We start from the raw sequence: 15,545 nt of genomic DNA, 5'->3' as shown, positions 1-15,545 counted from the left end.
TGTTAAGGTGTTTAAAATAAAAATTCAGTGAATTGAGGCTTTCCCCACCAACACAAATAATGCATTATTAGTTGTCTCCTTTTATAATTTAAGAGGGCCTTTTCTAGTTGGAAGTCCAAAATGTAATTTTTGGGAGTGGTAATTTTTTGAGAGATTAGATGGTAGTGATAGGGAGAGGGGGAGAATTATAATGAAAAAAAAAAGTAACCTTGTTTATTGACATTCTACTTTTTTTTTTTAAATCATTGCATGTAAAGGTACTGCTTCATGGTCCTTTTAATCCCTATGAACTCAAGTGTCACAGTATGACCCGAATATCTAAGTTCAGGTACGATAAAATTAAATCTTTTAAGTGACATTTTCCTCTGTTCTTTGCTTCCTAATGTATTCATCTTTCCTTTATTTTTTAATCTGTAAATTTTTTAAAACAGCATAAAAACTCCATCACAGTTAACATTCCACACAATACACAGGACCTGACAAAAGTTAAGCAAAATAGTACCAAAGAAGGATCACCCCCTGATGATACTTTGCAACCTTACATTATAGCTGTTTTGCTGTTTGTAAAAACAAACAAACAAACAAAAAAACCTCTGGGTGGTTGGGGGATGGTGGGAGGGGACAGGGTTGGTAGAATTGTGGATTTATCTAATACTTCTTTTTTATTATGAACAAAACAAGTACCAAAGAAAATCCAAAACAAACATTTCCATATGCAAACTAACTCAATAAAAGTGGTTACATATGAAAATGTGTTTTTCTCATGTTACTTAAGACATAATAAATTCTACCCTTTATTTTGAAAACTCTCCTACTTGTCTGTGCTTCCTTCTGAACTACCTTCTGTATTCCTTTATGCTCTTTAAAAAAAAAAAAATCTTTCAATGGCTTTCCTTTTGGGTGGGGGTGGAGGCTGGAGAATATTGTTTTCCCTACCTCCTCCTTTCCCCCAGCCTACCTTCCTAACAAAAAATAGAAAAAAAACAAAAACAACTATCTTGTAACCAAAAAAACATAGTCAAGCAAATCAAGTCCACAGTGGCCATGCCCAAAAACGTATTTTTCCTTCCACCCCTTGAGTCCATCATTTCTTTTCCAGGAAGTGGAAAACATCCTTCCTTATGCATCCCTCAAGATATCATTGCATTGATCAGAGAGTTCTTTAGTCTTTTAGAAGTTTTTTTTTTTAACATTATCATTGAAATAAAAAACTGTTCTTCTGATTCTGCTTATTTCATTCTACATCCATTCCATTTCCCCAAGAGTCTCTGAAATTTCTCTTTTGTCATCTCTTGTAGCACAGTAATATTCCATTATGTTCATATATCATACTTTGGCCATTCAGGCATTCCATAATCAATGTGCATGCTTTTGTTTTTTCCCCTTTACATTCCCATTTGGGGTCGATCAGGAAGTTTATTTTTCTTGTGATTATTTCCTTCCTAATACTGTCTTCCCTTTCCTCCCTCCCTTGTTCATTTATACTATTTCCTCCATTAGATTGTGAGCTCCTTGAGGACAGGGGGCTGTCTTTTGCTTCTTTTTGTATAATCCCAGCACTAAAAGCATAGCACCTAGCACGAGCATATAGTAAGCTCTTGATAGATGTTTATTGACTAACTATAGCAAACTTCAACTCTTCTCTTGTCCATTTCAGGTAAGAGTGAGATTCATTGATGCTTACTCTTTCCTTGTACCATGAGCCACTTCCTTTTCTTCTTCCTTTCTACCCTAACATATTCCTTTTACCCTCCCTTTTCTACCCCAGATCCTGTTTTTCTTATTTAATTTCTTCCATATACTTTGAAGACAATAAGGTTCTAATGGGGGTACTTATTTCTTCATCTTTTATTAAAATGTTATCTATCTACTTCATCAGCATATAGGCCATTCCAGTTTCTCTAATTTAAATTTAATTTTCTAAGTTTCTCTTGAGGCTTGAATTTGCATTTCAAAGTTCCTATTCAGTGCTCATCTTTTCATTAGGAGTACTTGAAAGTCCTCTATTCTGTTAAAGATCCATTTTTACCCCTCTGTGGGATAATACTCAGCTTTCCAAAGTAAATTATTTTTGGTCTATGTCTTTTTCCTTTTGGAATATTGTATTCTAGAATTTTCCTTTAGTATATAGGAGAAACTGCCAAGTCTTTTGCTGACATCCTTTGATATCTTATTCTTTTTCTTTTTAGATGCTTACTACATATATATATATGTATGTATGTGGGTGGGTGTGGGTGGGTGTGGGTGGGTGGGTGTGGATGTGTGTATCATCATTAGCATGGAAGCTCTGGATTTTGGCTATGACATTTCCTGGAAGTTTTAAACTTGTGAAGTTTCTTTTAGGAGGTGATTAATAGATTCTATTTTTACTTTGCCCTCTGGTTTTAATAGATCTGGAAAGTTTTCACTTAATATTTTCTTGAATTATAATATCCATACTTTGGTGGGGAGGGGTCTCATTGATTTAAGGTAATCTGATTCTTAAATGATTTCTTGTTATTTTCTGGTTCACTTGTTTTTTGTTTTTTGTTTTTTTAGTGAGGCAGTTGGGGTTAAGTGACTTGCCCAGGGTCACACAGCTAGTAAGTGTTAAGTGTCTGAGGCAGGATTTGAACTCAGGTACTCCTGACTCCAGGGCTGGTACTCTATCCACTGCGCCACCTAGCTGCCCCTGGTTCACTTGTTTTTGAGAGTTGATGCCTTACAATGTAAGGTATTGTGAAAAATAGCACTCCAAAAACTTCTAGAACTCAGCTTTGGTGGTGTGTCAAAAAGCTTCTTTATTTTCATTCTCATGAGAATGGGCTGCCCCCTAGCAGAGCAAACCCCAAGCTGGAGGGTCACAGGCCTTTTAAGGGTGATTGCCCCCTCCCCCACTAGGGTTCATTCCTGCCCCTCTGGATTGATTCTTCTTCTCTTGGGAACTTTCCTTGAGAAGCCCTCTATTTGAATTAACCCCCATTTGTGGATATTAGCATTTGAGTACCTGCTTCTATTTTCAGCTCTTCCAGCTGAACTCGAGTCTACTCCCCACCAGAAAAGAATTGTTATAAATATTTTTGTACATATAGGTCCTTTTCCTTTTTGTTTTTTTATCTCTTTGGGGATACAGATCTATTAATGATATTGCTGCATCAAAGGGAATGCATGGTTTTATAGCCCCTTGGGCATAGTTCCAAATTGCTCTACATAATGGTTAAATTAGTTGACAGTGACACCAACAATGCATTAATGTTTCACTTTTCCCACATCACCTCCAACATTTATAATTTTATTTTTCTGTCCTATTAGCCAACCTAATAGGTGTGGGTGTGTGAGGTAATACCTCAGAATTGTTTTAATTTGCATTTCTCCAATCAGTAGTGTTTTAGAGCATTTTTTCATATGGCTATAGATATCTTTGATTACTTTCTCTAAAAACTGACTGTTCATATCTTTTGATAATTTATTAATTAGGGAATGGCTATTATTTTTATAAATTTAACTTAGTTCTCTATATATTTGAGAAATGAGGCCTTTATCAGAAAAAAAGCTTACTTCAAAAACTTTTTCGGTTATGATTGCTGACTATATTTCCCTCCATCCTATTTCCTCTTATTTATTGTTCTCTCTCTTTTCACCCTGTCTGTCCTCAAAAATGTTTTGCTTCTGACTATCCCCGTCTGCAAACTATACTCCCCTTCCTCTAATCTTCTTCCCCAACTACTTTCCTGTAGAGTAAGATAGATTTCTATACCTAATTGAATGTGTATGTTATTTCTGTCTTTGAGCCAATTCTGATGAGATAAGGTTTAGGCATTCCCTGCTACCTCCCCCAGCTTCCCCTCTGGTGTAAAAGCTTTTCCTTACCTCTTATTTCTGAGACAGTTTACCACATTCTATTTCTTCCTTTTCCTTTCTACCAGTGCATTCCCTTTTCTCATTCCTTAATTTAATTTTTTTAGATATATACATTCAGCTCACACCTGTGCCCTCTATCTATACTCCTTCCAACAGCCCTAATAGTGAGAAGGTTCTTATGAGTTACAAGTATCATCTTCCCATGTAGGAATGTAAACAGTTTAACCTTATTAAGTCCCTTATGATTTCCCTTTCCTGTTTACGTTCTTATTCTTCCCTTGACTCTTATATTTAAAGTCAGATTTTCTATTCAACTCTGTTCTTTCCATCAAGAATACTTGAAAATCCTCTATTTCATTAAATATCCATTTTCCCCCCAGAAGGATTATAATCAGTTTTGCTGGGTAGGTGATTCTTGGTTATAATCCTTGTGCCTTTGTTTTCTGGAATGTCCTATTCCAAGCCCTAATATCCTTTAGTATATTCCTGAGAGTTTTCATTTTGGGATCTTTTTCAGGAGGTGATCAGTAGATTTTTTTCCATTTCTATTTTACCCTCTCATTCTAGAATATCAGTGCAGTTTTCCTTAATAATTTCTTTCTTTTTTTTTTTTTTTTTTGGTGAGGCAATTGGGGTTAAGTGACTTGCCCAGGGTCACACAGCTAGTAAGTGTCAAGTGTCTGAGGGCAGATTTGAACTCAGGTCCTTCTATATCCAGGGCCGGTGCTTTATCCACTGTGCCACCTCGCTACCAATAATTTCTTGAAAGATGATGTCTAGGCTCTTTTTTTTTTTTTAATGACTTTCAAGTAGTTCAGTAATTTTAAAATTACCTCTCCTGGATCTATTTTCCAGATCATTTTTTTCCAATGTGATATTTCACATTGTCTTCTATTTTTTCATTCCTTTGCTTTTCTTTTATGGTTTCTTGATTTCTAATAAAGTCATTAGCTTCCACCTGCTCAGTTCTACTTTTTAAGGAATTATTTTCTTCAATTGAGTTTTTGTACCTCTTTTCCCATTTGGTTTAGTCTGGTTTTTTGTCTGTTTTTTGCGGGGCAGTCAGGATTAAGTGACTTGCCCAGGGTCACACAGCTAGTAAGTGTCAAGTGTCTGAGGCCGGATTTTGAACTTGGAATCCCGCCACCTAGCTGCCCCTAGTCTGTTTTTTAAGATACTATTTTCTTCATTATTTTTTGTGTCTCTTTTACCAAGTTATTGACTCTTTTTCTGAATGATTTTCTTGTATCATTCTCATTTCTCTCCCCAATTTTTTTCTACCTCTCTTGCTTGATTTTCAAAATCCTTTTTGAGCTATTCCATAGTCTTAGACAATTCATGTTTTTCTTATAGACTATAGATGTGAGAGTTTTGACTTTGTCGTCATCTTCTGAGTATGTGTGTTTTTTGATATTCTTTGTCACCATAGTAACTTTCTATGGTCAGAATTTTTTTCTGTTGTTTGTTCATTTTCCCATCCTACTTCTTGACTTTTAACTCTTTGTTAAGGAAGACTCTGGTTCCATGGTGGAGGGTGCACTGACACACTGACTCAAGCTTCAGGGGTTTTGTGCAGCTATTTTCAGAGATACTTCTAGGAACCTATATGTTTTCAACCTATAAGGTGGGGTAATCTAAGGAGAAGTGTGTTTAATACTCTCCTGGCCAGTGTTCTTGTATGTGAGCAACCAGAAGCCCTCTTTTCTGCCCTGAAACTGTGATGAGGGTCCCTGCTGCACTGCAACTGCAAGCTCTGGTGTGCTAGTGCTCCTCAACCCTGTGATTGCCACCCAGAACTATGATCCAGGTATGGGCATAGCAACAGAATCCTGCCCCCAGTCCCAGCAAAGAGATCCCTGTAATTTCCTTCTGATCAGTTGTCCAACCCCCTTACTATCTGTGGGTTGAGAGCTCTGGAAGCAGCCACTGACACAGCTGATTCAGTCAGTCCCAAGGCCTTCTCCTGATTTGCTGGGATCTGGTCTGCAGTGGCGCATCCTGCACTGAACTGCACTCCATTCTCACCCCACGGTGAAAGACATTTCTTGCCAACCTTCTGTCTTTGGATAAAAAATTATTTCACTCTGTCCTTTAATGGGTTCTACCACTTCAGAATTTGTTTTAGGGCATTATTTAAAGGTGTTCCAAAGGGTTTGGGGGAACAGCTCAGGTGGGTCCCTGCCTTTTGTACACCACCTTGGTTTGGCCTTCCCACCTGTAGTACTTTTAAGTAACATTTCTCTTTCTACTACTTTTTCCCATTATAAATATGACATTATTTTCCAGTTACATTTAGAGAGAGGTTTCAACATTTGTTTTTGTAAGATTTCCAGTTTCAAATTTTTCTCCCTCCCTCCCCCCTCCCCAAGACACAAGTAATCTGATATTGGTTATTTATGTACAATCACATTAGACATATTTCTGCATTAGTCATGTTATGAGAGAAGAATCAGAGAAAAAAAGGAAAAAAAACACAATAGAAATAGTATGGTTCAATCTGCATCTAGATTCCACAGTTCTTTTTTTTCTGGATTTGGAGATTTTCCATCATGAGTCGTTTGGAACTATCTTGGACCATTATTGCTGAGAAGAATCAAGTCTATCACAGTTGATCAACACATAATGTTGTTGATACTGTGTACAGTGTTCTCCTGGTTCTGCTCATCTCACTCATCATCAGTTCATGCAAGTCCTTCCAGGTTTCTCTGAAATCTGCCTGCTCATCATTTCTTACAGCACAATGGTATTCCATTACATTCATATACCACAACTTGTTCAGTCATTCTCCAATTGATGGGCAACCCCTCAATTTCCAATTCTTTGCCACCACAAAAAGAGCAGCTAAAAATATTTTTGTACATGTGGGTCCTTTTCCCTTTTCCATGATCTCCCTGGGAAAAAGATCTAATAATGGTATTGCTGGGTCAGAGGGTACTTTCCACTGCTTCTGCTGGATTTTTTTTGAACATGCAGAAATGGTGATGATTTTATATCCTGCAACATTGCTGAAGTTGTAATTGTTTCTTTTTTTGTCTTTTGTTTTTGTTTTTGCAAGGCAATGAGGGTTAAGTAACTTAAGACACACAGCTGGTAAGTGTCAGGTGTCTGAGGCTGGATTTGAACTTGGGACCTCCTGAATTCAGGGCTGGTGCTTTATCTACTGCACCTCCCAGCTGCCCCCTGTTTCATTTTTTTTTTCAGTTGACTTTCTAAGGTTTCTAAGTTAAGCATATCGCCTACAAAAATGATAATTTTGTTTCCTCTTTACCTTTGTTTGTTATCCCAATTTCTTTTTCTTAATCCTGTAGGTAGCTTTTTAAGTACTATGATGAATAGTAGTGTGATAATGAGCATTCTTGCTTAATCCTTTATAATTATGGAAAGAATTCTAATTTATCTGCATTACAGATAACACTGGCCCTTAGTTTTGGATAAATGTTTTTGTAGTTCAGATTTTTCAGTTGAGTCTAACTCTTTGTGACCCTGTTTGGGGATTTTCTTGGCAAAAATAATGGAGTGGTTTGCCATTTCCTTCTCTAGTTCATTTTACAGATCAGGAAACTGGGGCAAACAAGATTAAATGACTTGCCCACAGTCACACAGCTATTAAGTGTCTGGTTACAGATTTTGAAACAGAGAGGTCAGTCTTCCAGACTCTAGGCCTGGAATTCTATTCTACTACCTAGCTGCCCTTTTAGATAGATAATCTTTGCCATATTAAGGAAAGATCCATTTATTCATAGGTTTATTAGTGTTTTCAACAGACATGGGTTTGCATCTTGTCAAAAGCCTTTTTCTTCATCCTTTTGTTGGTTGTGATAATGTTATTCTTGCTATTATTATGGTCAGTTATAGTTTTCCTAATATTGAATCAACACATTTATACTTGAATGGTATCATTCTACCCTGATCATAGTATGTAATCTTTGTGATATATTGCTGTAGTTCTCTTGCCAGTATTTTAATTACAATTTTTGCCTTAATACTCCTTATGGGCATTGGTCTACACCTTTCTCTGTTTGCCAAGATTAGTTATCAAGACCATATTTTTTTCCACAGGAAGAATTTTGGAGAACCCTTTCTCTTCCTTTTTTTTTTTCAGACAGTTTATATAACTGCAAGTAGTTGTTCTTTCTTTAAATGTTTTATGAAATTTGTTTGTAAATTCATCTGGTCCTGGATTTTTTTTTTCTTTGGGAAATAATTTTTGGCTTGTTTAATTTATTTTTCTCAAACATGGATATTTATGTCCTCTATTTCCTTCTCAGTTAATATGGGCAATTTTACATTTTTGTAAATATTCATTCTTTTCATTTAGATTGTCATTTTATTGGCAGGTCATTGGGTGAAACCCCCTCCCCCAATCATTTCTTTTATTTTTTTCTTCATTGCTTATGAATTAACCTTTTTAATTTTTGATACTGGCAATTTGGCTTTCTTCTTTCTTTTTAAAAATCAAGTTAGTTGACAGTTTATCTATTTCATTTTATTTCCTTGTTTCAAAAAACAAAAACAACAAACCAGTTCCTGGTTCTGCTAATTTGATGGTTTTTATTTTTATTTTTGTTAATCTCTCTCCTTTGATTTTTCAGTTTTTCTTTTTGGTATTTAATTGGAGGTTTTTAATCTGTTAGTTTCCTAGTGGTTTTTTTTTTAATTCATGACTAATTTATTTGAAGTTTCTCCTTTTGTTATTGTTTAAAATGTTTAAAGATATGTGTTTTCCCCTAAAAGTAGTGCTTTGACTGCATCCAGAAAATTTGGTATGTTTTCTCATTGCTGCATTATCTTTAATGAAATTATTGATTATTCCTATGATTTTTTCTTTGGCCCATTCTTTAGGATTAAGTTATTTAGTCTCCAGTTAATTTAAATCTTTTCTTCAAAGACTCTTAACTGAATAGAATTATTATTGAATTATGGTCTGTAAAAGATGTTTGATATTTCTGCTTTTTTGCATTTATTTGCAAGATTTTTAATGTCATAATACATGATTAGTTTTTGTAAAGGTGCCTTGCACAGCTAAGAACGACATATACTACTACTTTCCATTCAGTAATCTCCAGAAGTCTATTATATCTAACTTTTCTAAAATTCTGTTTGGTAGAGTGGTGGATCAGTAGAATAGATTAGGGACAAGACACAGTACTAAATAATCATAGTAATCTAGTGTTTGATAAACCCAAAGACGCCAACTTCTGGGATAAGAACTCATTATTTGACAAAAACTGGAAAATAGTATGACAGAAATTTGGTATAGACCAACATCTTAGACCATAGGCCAAGGTAAGGTCAAAATGGATGCATGATTTAGACATAAAGGATGATACCAAAAGCAAATTATGAGAGCTATAAAAGGGAAGAATTTTTTTACCAAACAAGGGATAGAGAACATTTGGGGATAAAAAATGGATAATTTTGATTATATTAGATTTAAAAATTTTTACACAAACAAAATCAATGTAATGGGGCAGTTAGGTGGCGCAGTGGATAGAGCACCGGCCCTGGAGTCAGGAGTACCTGAGTTCAAATCCGGCCTCAGACACTTAACACACACTTACTAGCTGTGTGACCCTGGGCAAGTCACTTAACCCCAATTGCCTCACTAAAAAAAAAAAAATCAATGTAATGAAGATTAGAAGGAAAGCTGGGAAACAACTTTTATAACAAACTGTCTCTGATAGAGTTCTCATTTCTCAACTATATAGAGAACTGAGTCAAATAAATACAAGTCATTCCTCAGTTGATAAATGGTCAAAGGATATGAACAGGTAGAAATCAAAGCCATCTTTAGTCATATGGAAAAATGCTCTAAATCCCTGCTGATAAGAGAAATGCATATTAAAACACCTCTGAGGCACAAGTTCACACCTGTCAGATTGGCTAACATGAAAGAAAAGGAAAATGATAAATGCTGGTGAGAGTGTGGGTAATTTAGGACACTAATACACTGTTGGTGGAATTTTGAACTGATTTAGCCATTTAACAGAGCAATGTAGAACTATGCGCAAAAGGCTATCAAACTCTGCATACCCTTTGATCCATCAATAGCACTACTAGGTCTATAAACCAAAAAGATTGTTAAAAAAAAGGGGGAAAGACCTACACATACAAAATTGAGTGGATGCCCATCAGTTGTGGAATGGATGAACAAGTTGTGGTATATGAATGCAGTGGAATACTATTGTGCTATAAGGAATGATGAAAAGGCACATTTCAGAAAAAACCTGGAAAGACTTACATGAGCTGATGTATAGTAAACAGAACTCCTGTACCTACCATACATGCTTGTTTAGTCTTTCCTTTTTTGACCAGTTCAGAGAAATGAGATTTAAGTGTTGTTTGCTCCCCCCTTACCTCCTCCTCTTTGTATAGAATTCTGTTGGCATACCCCAATTTTGTGAGATAGTTTTCCTTTTTTTTCTTTCTCCTTCCCTTTTTTTCCCAAATGTATTCCCCTCCCTGTCACTTTCAATTCATCTTTTAAGGTCATTAGAACATAACACACACTTCCAAGTCTTCCATCTAATTTGACTCCATCCAGAAACCCTTATAATTGTAGGGTTTTGAGAATATACACTTACTTGTATCATCTCCTCATATAAGAATGTAAAAATTTATCCTTATTTAGTAACTTGAGATAACTCATTCATATTTCTTTTTATGCTTCTTTACTCTCATTTTTTCTTATTTTCTACTCAGCTCAGTTCTTTTTGTCAGGAATGTTTGAAATTCCTTTATCCATTAAAGATTCATTTTTCCCCCGTGGGATTATATTCATTTTTGCTTAGTAAATTAGTCTTGGTTGTAAACCAACCTTTTTTTGCCTTTAGGAATATCATATTCCAAGGTCTTTCATCCTTTATTGTGGTATCTACTAAAGCTGTTATGATTCTGACTGTTGCTTCTGGATACTTGAATTCTTTTTTTCTTTGACCTAGAAGCTATGAACTTTGATTATGTTTTTGGAGGTTTTCTCTTCCTCTCTCCCTCCCTCTTTCCCTCCTTTCTTCTTTTTCCTTTCCTTCTTTCTCTCTCTTTTCTCTTCAGGAAGTGATCAGTAGATCCTTTTCTTTTCATTTAACCTTCTGATTTTAAGAGACTTAGCCAATGTTTTTATGATTTCTTGAAGTATGATATCTTGGTCATAACTTTCAGGTCATGCAATAATTTTTTTTCTTAATTTTTATTTTTTGTCCATTTATTTATTTAACATTCATTTTTAAAAAATTTAAGTTCCAAAGTCTATCCCTTCCATCCCCTCCCCCACCATTGAGAGAGTAAGCAATATGATATATCAGATAGTACAGTTATTCTTAAATTATGTCTGCCTGATGTATTTTCTAGGTCAATTGTTTTTGCTATCAGAGGGGCAGGGCAGGGGTATCTGCACTGATCTTTTGTCCTCTTGGGTCCTTTTGCTGCTTTCTTTGGGAATTTAGTGTTTAGTTATTCTAGGATCTCAGAGACAGCTCAGGCTGAAAAGACTTGGAAGCTTTTCATGTTCCCAAAATGCTGTGACCTGGGGCATGGTCTGATCTTTACTCTCCTGGTCTGTGTTCCATGAGTTCCTAATTGTGGGCTTTTCCCTTCTTGGAAGTCCTAATAGACTGTTGCTGTGTGGGTTCAAAACAAGAGAACTATCAGCTTCCCTTTGATTTAGGACTCCTGCTCTGGCTCTTCCATTGCTGTCTTCAGACTGGGTTAGAGGCTCTTAGTGTCAGAAACAGTGGCTTTTTCGTTTCTGAACTGCTCAATCATAGTCAGGACCATAACCCCTCCCTACCATAGAATACCACCGCCGAAGGAGCAGGCTCTCTTCTTGATCCTCCCTGGATCTTCGATTTGGGCAGTAAGCAACAGAGCTGCCAGTTGGCACTTCTTTCCATACCCTTTGTGAGGTGGTTGTGCCCCATATGAGTCTTAAGTCCTTGTCTGGCTCTGGTACAATCTCTTTTTTCAATCCTTTGGTGCTCAGTGTTGCACATTCATGGTCAGACCCTGTCCCTAATATCCACAGACTGTGGTCTTCTATCTCCCTAAAGCACCCTGGACTTGGAAAAAGATTTACTATAATTTTTTTTTCCCTTTAATTTCTCAATCAGGACTCGATCCAGTGTGTTTTTTGATCTCTGCGGAGGAGGTATGTTGGAGGAACTTCTTCGTTCTATTTTTCCATCTTACCTCTGCCTCTTTGTATTTGATTTTTAAAAAATCATTATTTGATCCACTAAGATTTATAGCTTTTTGTTGAGGTAGATTTGGAGAAGCTAAGCTCCGTGCCTTTATCTAGTGTAGTCATCTTAGCCAGACACCAATGCATTGACTTTAACAATAAGTCAGTACCAATGTTATCCATTGTTTTTATTTGAGTTCTGTTGCCATTTAAAGTTTTAATTACATAGTTATAATTATTGCATATATTCTTTTTTTACTTATCACTTAATCTTTTTCTTGCCCTTGAAGAATCGTGTTTCTAAAACTATTCAATTCCACATGATCATTCCGCTGCAGGGCTCTTCTTTCCAGTTGGTCTGTACTGCCAAACTTTCATTAAGTGAAATAATAAAAAATGCTTCTTATTTCTAATCGTTCACCTAATCGAGTTAGGGAAGATCATTCAAAGGCATCATTCCCTAGTGTGGTCACCTTTATGATTACTTTATTGTAGGAGTCCTTTCTGGACTGATCTTATGTATCCAGTTGGATACAAATAATAGCTAATGAATGGTGATTAACTTAGATACATTATGAGTTCTCAAACACTGCATTTCAACATCTACATATGTTTTCATGTTAATTCTCCTCTTATATAACCATGTTCTTGTTAATATTCCTCTTACATAATCTGTGAACTAAGTGAACTTTTATTAGTATTCATTATTTATTTTAGATGTGTATGGATTGAAAAAGAGAGTATCAACTCTGTTATTATCAGTGATACTCCTGAAGACCTCCACCAGCGGATGTTGGTTGCTGCTTCTCTTTCAGTAAATGCAACTGGTAATTTAAATGTTTCTCTCTACCTCTTTTATACCTTATATTTCCTTTATGTGCTTATCATTAGCTACTGAACATAATTATTTTATGAACAGTGAATATCTGTGCTGAATATCGCTTTTTCAGACTTTCTTCAGTTTGAGATAGGAGCATGTAGCAAAGCTAATTTAGTTCTCTCCACTCCTTTTCTTTGTCTATAAGAACACTACTAATTTTATATACTTTCTTCTAACCCCTTGCTGTTATTGTACTTGCTATAGGATCTACTATGCTACTGAGAGAAACATCTCTGATGCCTCATATTCCAGGACTACCAGCATTACTTAGCATGTTGTTTGCCCCGGTTATGGAACTGAGGTATGGATGCATAAAAAAAAATTATGGGCCTATAAATTTCTCTGAATGTAACCTATGACTCAGAGTCATCATTCTTGGGTTATATGGACCAGTTTTAATTTGTGGGACTTAACATATGAATGACTCATTGATTCCCACCCCCAAACCCCACCCCTGATTTCCCAGCAACACCAGAATTTGGCTCATGTTTCTATGATCCCTTTGTTCCCATGTAAGCCCTCAGGTGGACTAATTATTGTGTATGAAACAGATTAATTTAAATTTGACAAAAATGCAAAAAGACTTAGTCCTAAACCAAAGCAGCTTGCCTTCCTTTTTCTAAACAACCTAGATTTATACTGCTTCCTTTTAAAGGCCAAGCCTCAGGGTTGATTGTGAATTTGAGTCTGTGCTAGAACAAAGGCTTCATCTGTGGTAATGGTGTAGAAGAGGTCTGTGGACATTCAAACCCTATTTAAGAAGTTCATATCGTGTCAAGAAAACACGAGAGGGTGAAATGAAGAAATACATTTTAAAAATTTGTTTCATGAAATCTTAGAATTGCAAAGGAACATTGGATATATGACATAAAATTCCATATGAGGTAGATACATCTGCTTTAGAACCTCTTTAACAGATAATTATCTAATCCTGTATATACACAGTAATGGTGGACCTGACCACCTCATGAAGTGGTCCATTATATAAATGAAAGTTCATTTCCAAACTTGCAAAGAATCTGTAGCAGCCTATTTCTAGTAGGATTTCTGGGAGGCTTGCCTACTCTTCCTTCCTTAAGTACTCTTTATAAAGGAGTTAATTATACATGATGTGTACATAGTATTGAATGAGCAAATAGGTGATAGTTGTCAGGAAAAGAAGAGACAGAATTACTTTAGAATAACTAGCATGTCCTCCCTAAGTTATCTTCTCCTTACTAAATATCCCCTGTTCTTTTCAACTAGTTTTCACATGTTAAAACTTCAGAACCAGGGGCAGCTAGGTGGCACAGTGGATAGAGCACTAGCCCTGGAGTCAGGAGTACCTGAGTTCAAATCCGGCCTCAGACACTTAACACTTACTAGCTGTGTGACCCTGGACAAGTCACTTAACCCCAATTGCCTCACTAAAAAAAAAAAAAATAGAAGGCAATATGAAATATCTCCTTGGAAAAACAGCTGACCTAGAAAATAGATCCAGGAGAGATAATTTGAAAATCATTGGATTGCCTGAAAACCATGACCAAAATAAGAGTTTAGATAGCATCTTCCAAGAGATTGTCAGGGAAAATTGCCCTGATATTCTAGAAGCAGAAGGCAAAATAAAAATTGAAAGAATCTACCCATCACCTCCTGAAAGAGATCCCAAAAGGAAAACCTCCAGGAATATTACAGCCAAATTCCAGAGCTCCCAGATCAAGGAAAAAATACTGCAATCAGCTAAAAAAAAAGGAATTCAAATACTGTAGAGCTACAATAATGATAAAACAAGATCTAGCAGCATCTACATTAAAGGACCGAAGGGCATGGAATATGATATTCCAGAGGGCAAAGGGACTAGGACTATAGCCAAGAATCACCTACCCAGCAAAACTGATTATAATCTTTCAGAGGAAAGAATGGGACTTTAATGAAAAAGAGGACATTCAGGCATTTGTGATGAAAAGACCTGAACTGAATAGAAAGTTTTGACTTTCAAATATAAGACTCTAGAGAAGCATAAAAAGGTAAACGGGGGAAAAGAAATCATGAGAGATATTAGAAGATTAAACTGTTTACATTCCTACATGGGAAGATAATACTTTGAACACATAAGAACTTTCTCAGTATTAGGGTAGCTGAAAGGAAGATACTTAGACAGAGGACACAGGTCTGAACTGAATTATGAAGGGATGATATCTGTAAAACATTTTTTGTTTATCCTTGTTCTTTGTTGGGCAGGCAGGGTGGGGTGTCTTATATCTGGGGCCAGATTTGGGCTTGGGGCCTCCTGGGTCCAGGGCTGGACCCTGTCCACTGTGCCACCCAGCTAACCCCTAATGAGATCTTTTAAATAGGGTTGAGGGGTAGGAGGAATAGACTGGGGGGAGGGTGAAGGGGAGAGCTGGACCGGGGAGAGGTAGCTCACATGAAGAAAACAAGAAAAAAGCTTATGGAGGGGAGTGGAAGAGGGGAAGGAGTGGAGGAGTGAGTGAACCTTACTATCTATCATCAGAATTGGCTCAAAGAGGGAATAACATACATACTCAAGTGAGTATAGTAATATATTTTTGCCCTGATGGAAAGTGGGAGGGAAGGAGATAAGGAGGGGGGGAGAAGAGGGGAAGGAAGGAAGAGCAGATTGGGGGAGGGAGTAGTAAAAAGCAAAAC

General features: G+C 36.4%; 1 protein-coding gene across 1 annotated transcript in view; it reads left to right on the top strand.

The window, feature by feature from the left end:
- Window positions 1-15,545, top strand: part of TDRD9 (tudor domain containing 9) — a 256,016-nt gene that overhangs the window by 222,475 nt on the left and 17,996 nt on the right. The window contains exons 30-32 of the mRNA XM_043986132.1: window positions 258-328; window positions 12,734-12,843; window positions 13,101-13,197. Coding sequence (XP_043842067.1) covers window positions 258-328; window positions 12,734-12,843; window positions 13,101-13,197 — 278 coding nt within the window. The remainder of the gene's footprint in view (window positions 1-257; window positions 329-12,733; window positions 12,844-13,100; window positions 13,198-15,545) is intronic.

This window comes from Dromiciops gliroides, chromosome 2 (genome assembly GCF_019393635.1).
Source record: "Dromiciops gliroides isolate mDroGli1 chromosome 2, mDroGli1.pri, whole genome shotgun sequence".
Classification (NCBI taxonomy): Eukaryota; Metazoa; Chordata; class Mammalia; order Microbiotheria; family Microbiotheriidae; genus Dromiciops; species Dromiciops gliroides.
The sequence above is the reverse complement of the archived record's forward strand: the minus strand, read 5'-3'. Positions and strand labels throughout refer to the sequence as shown.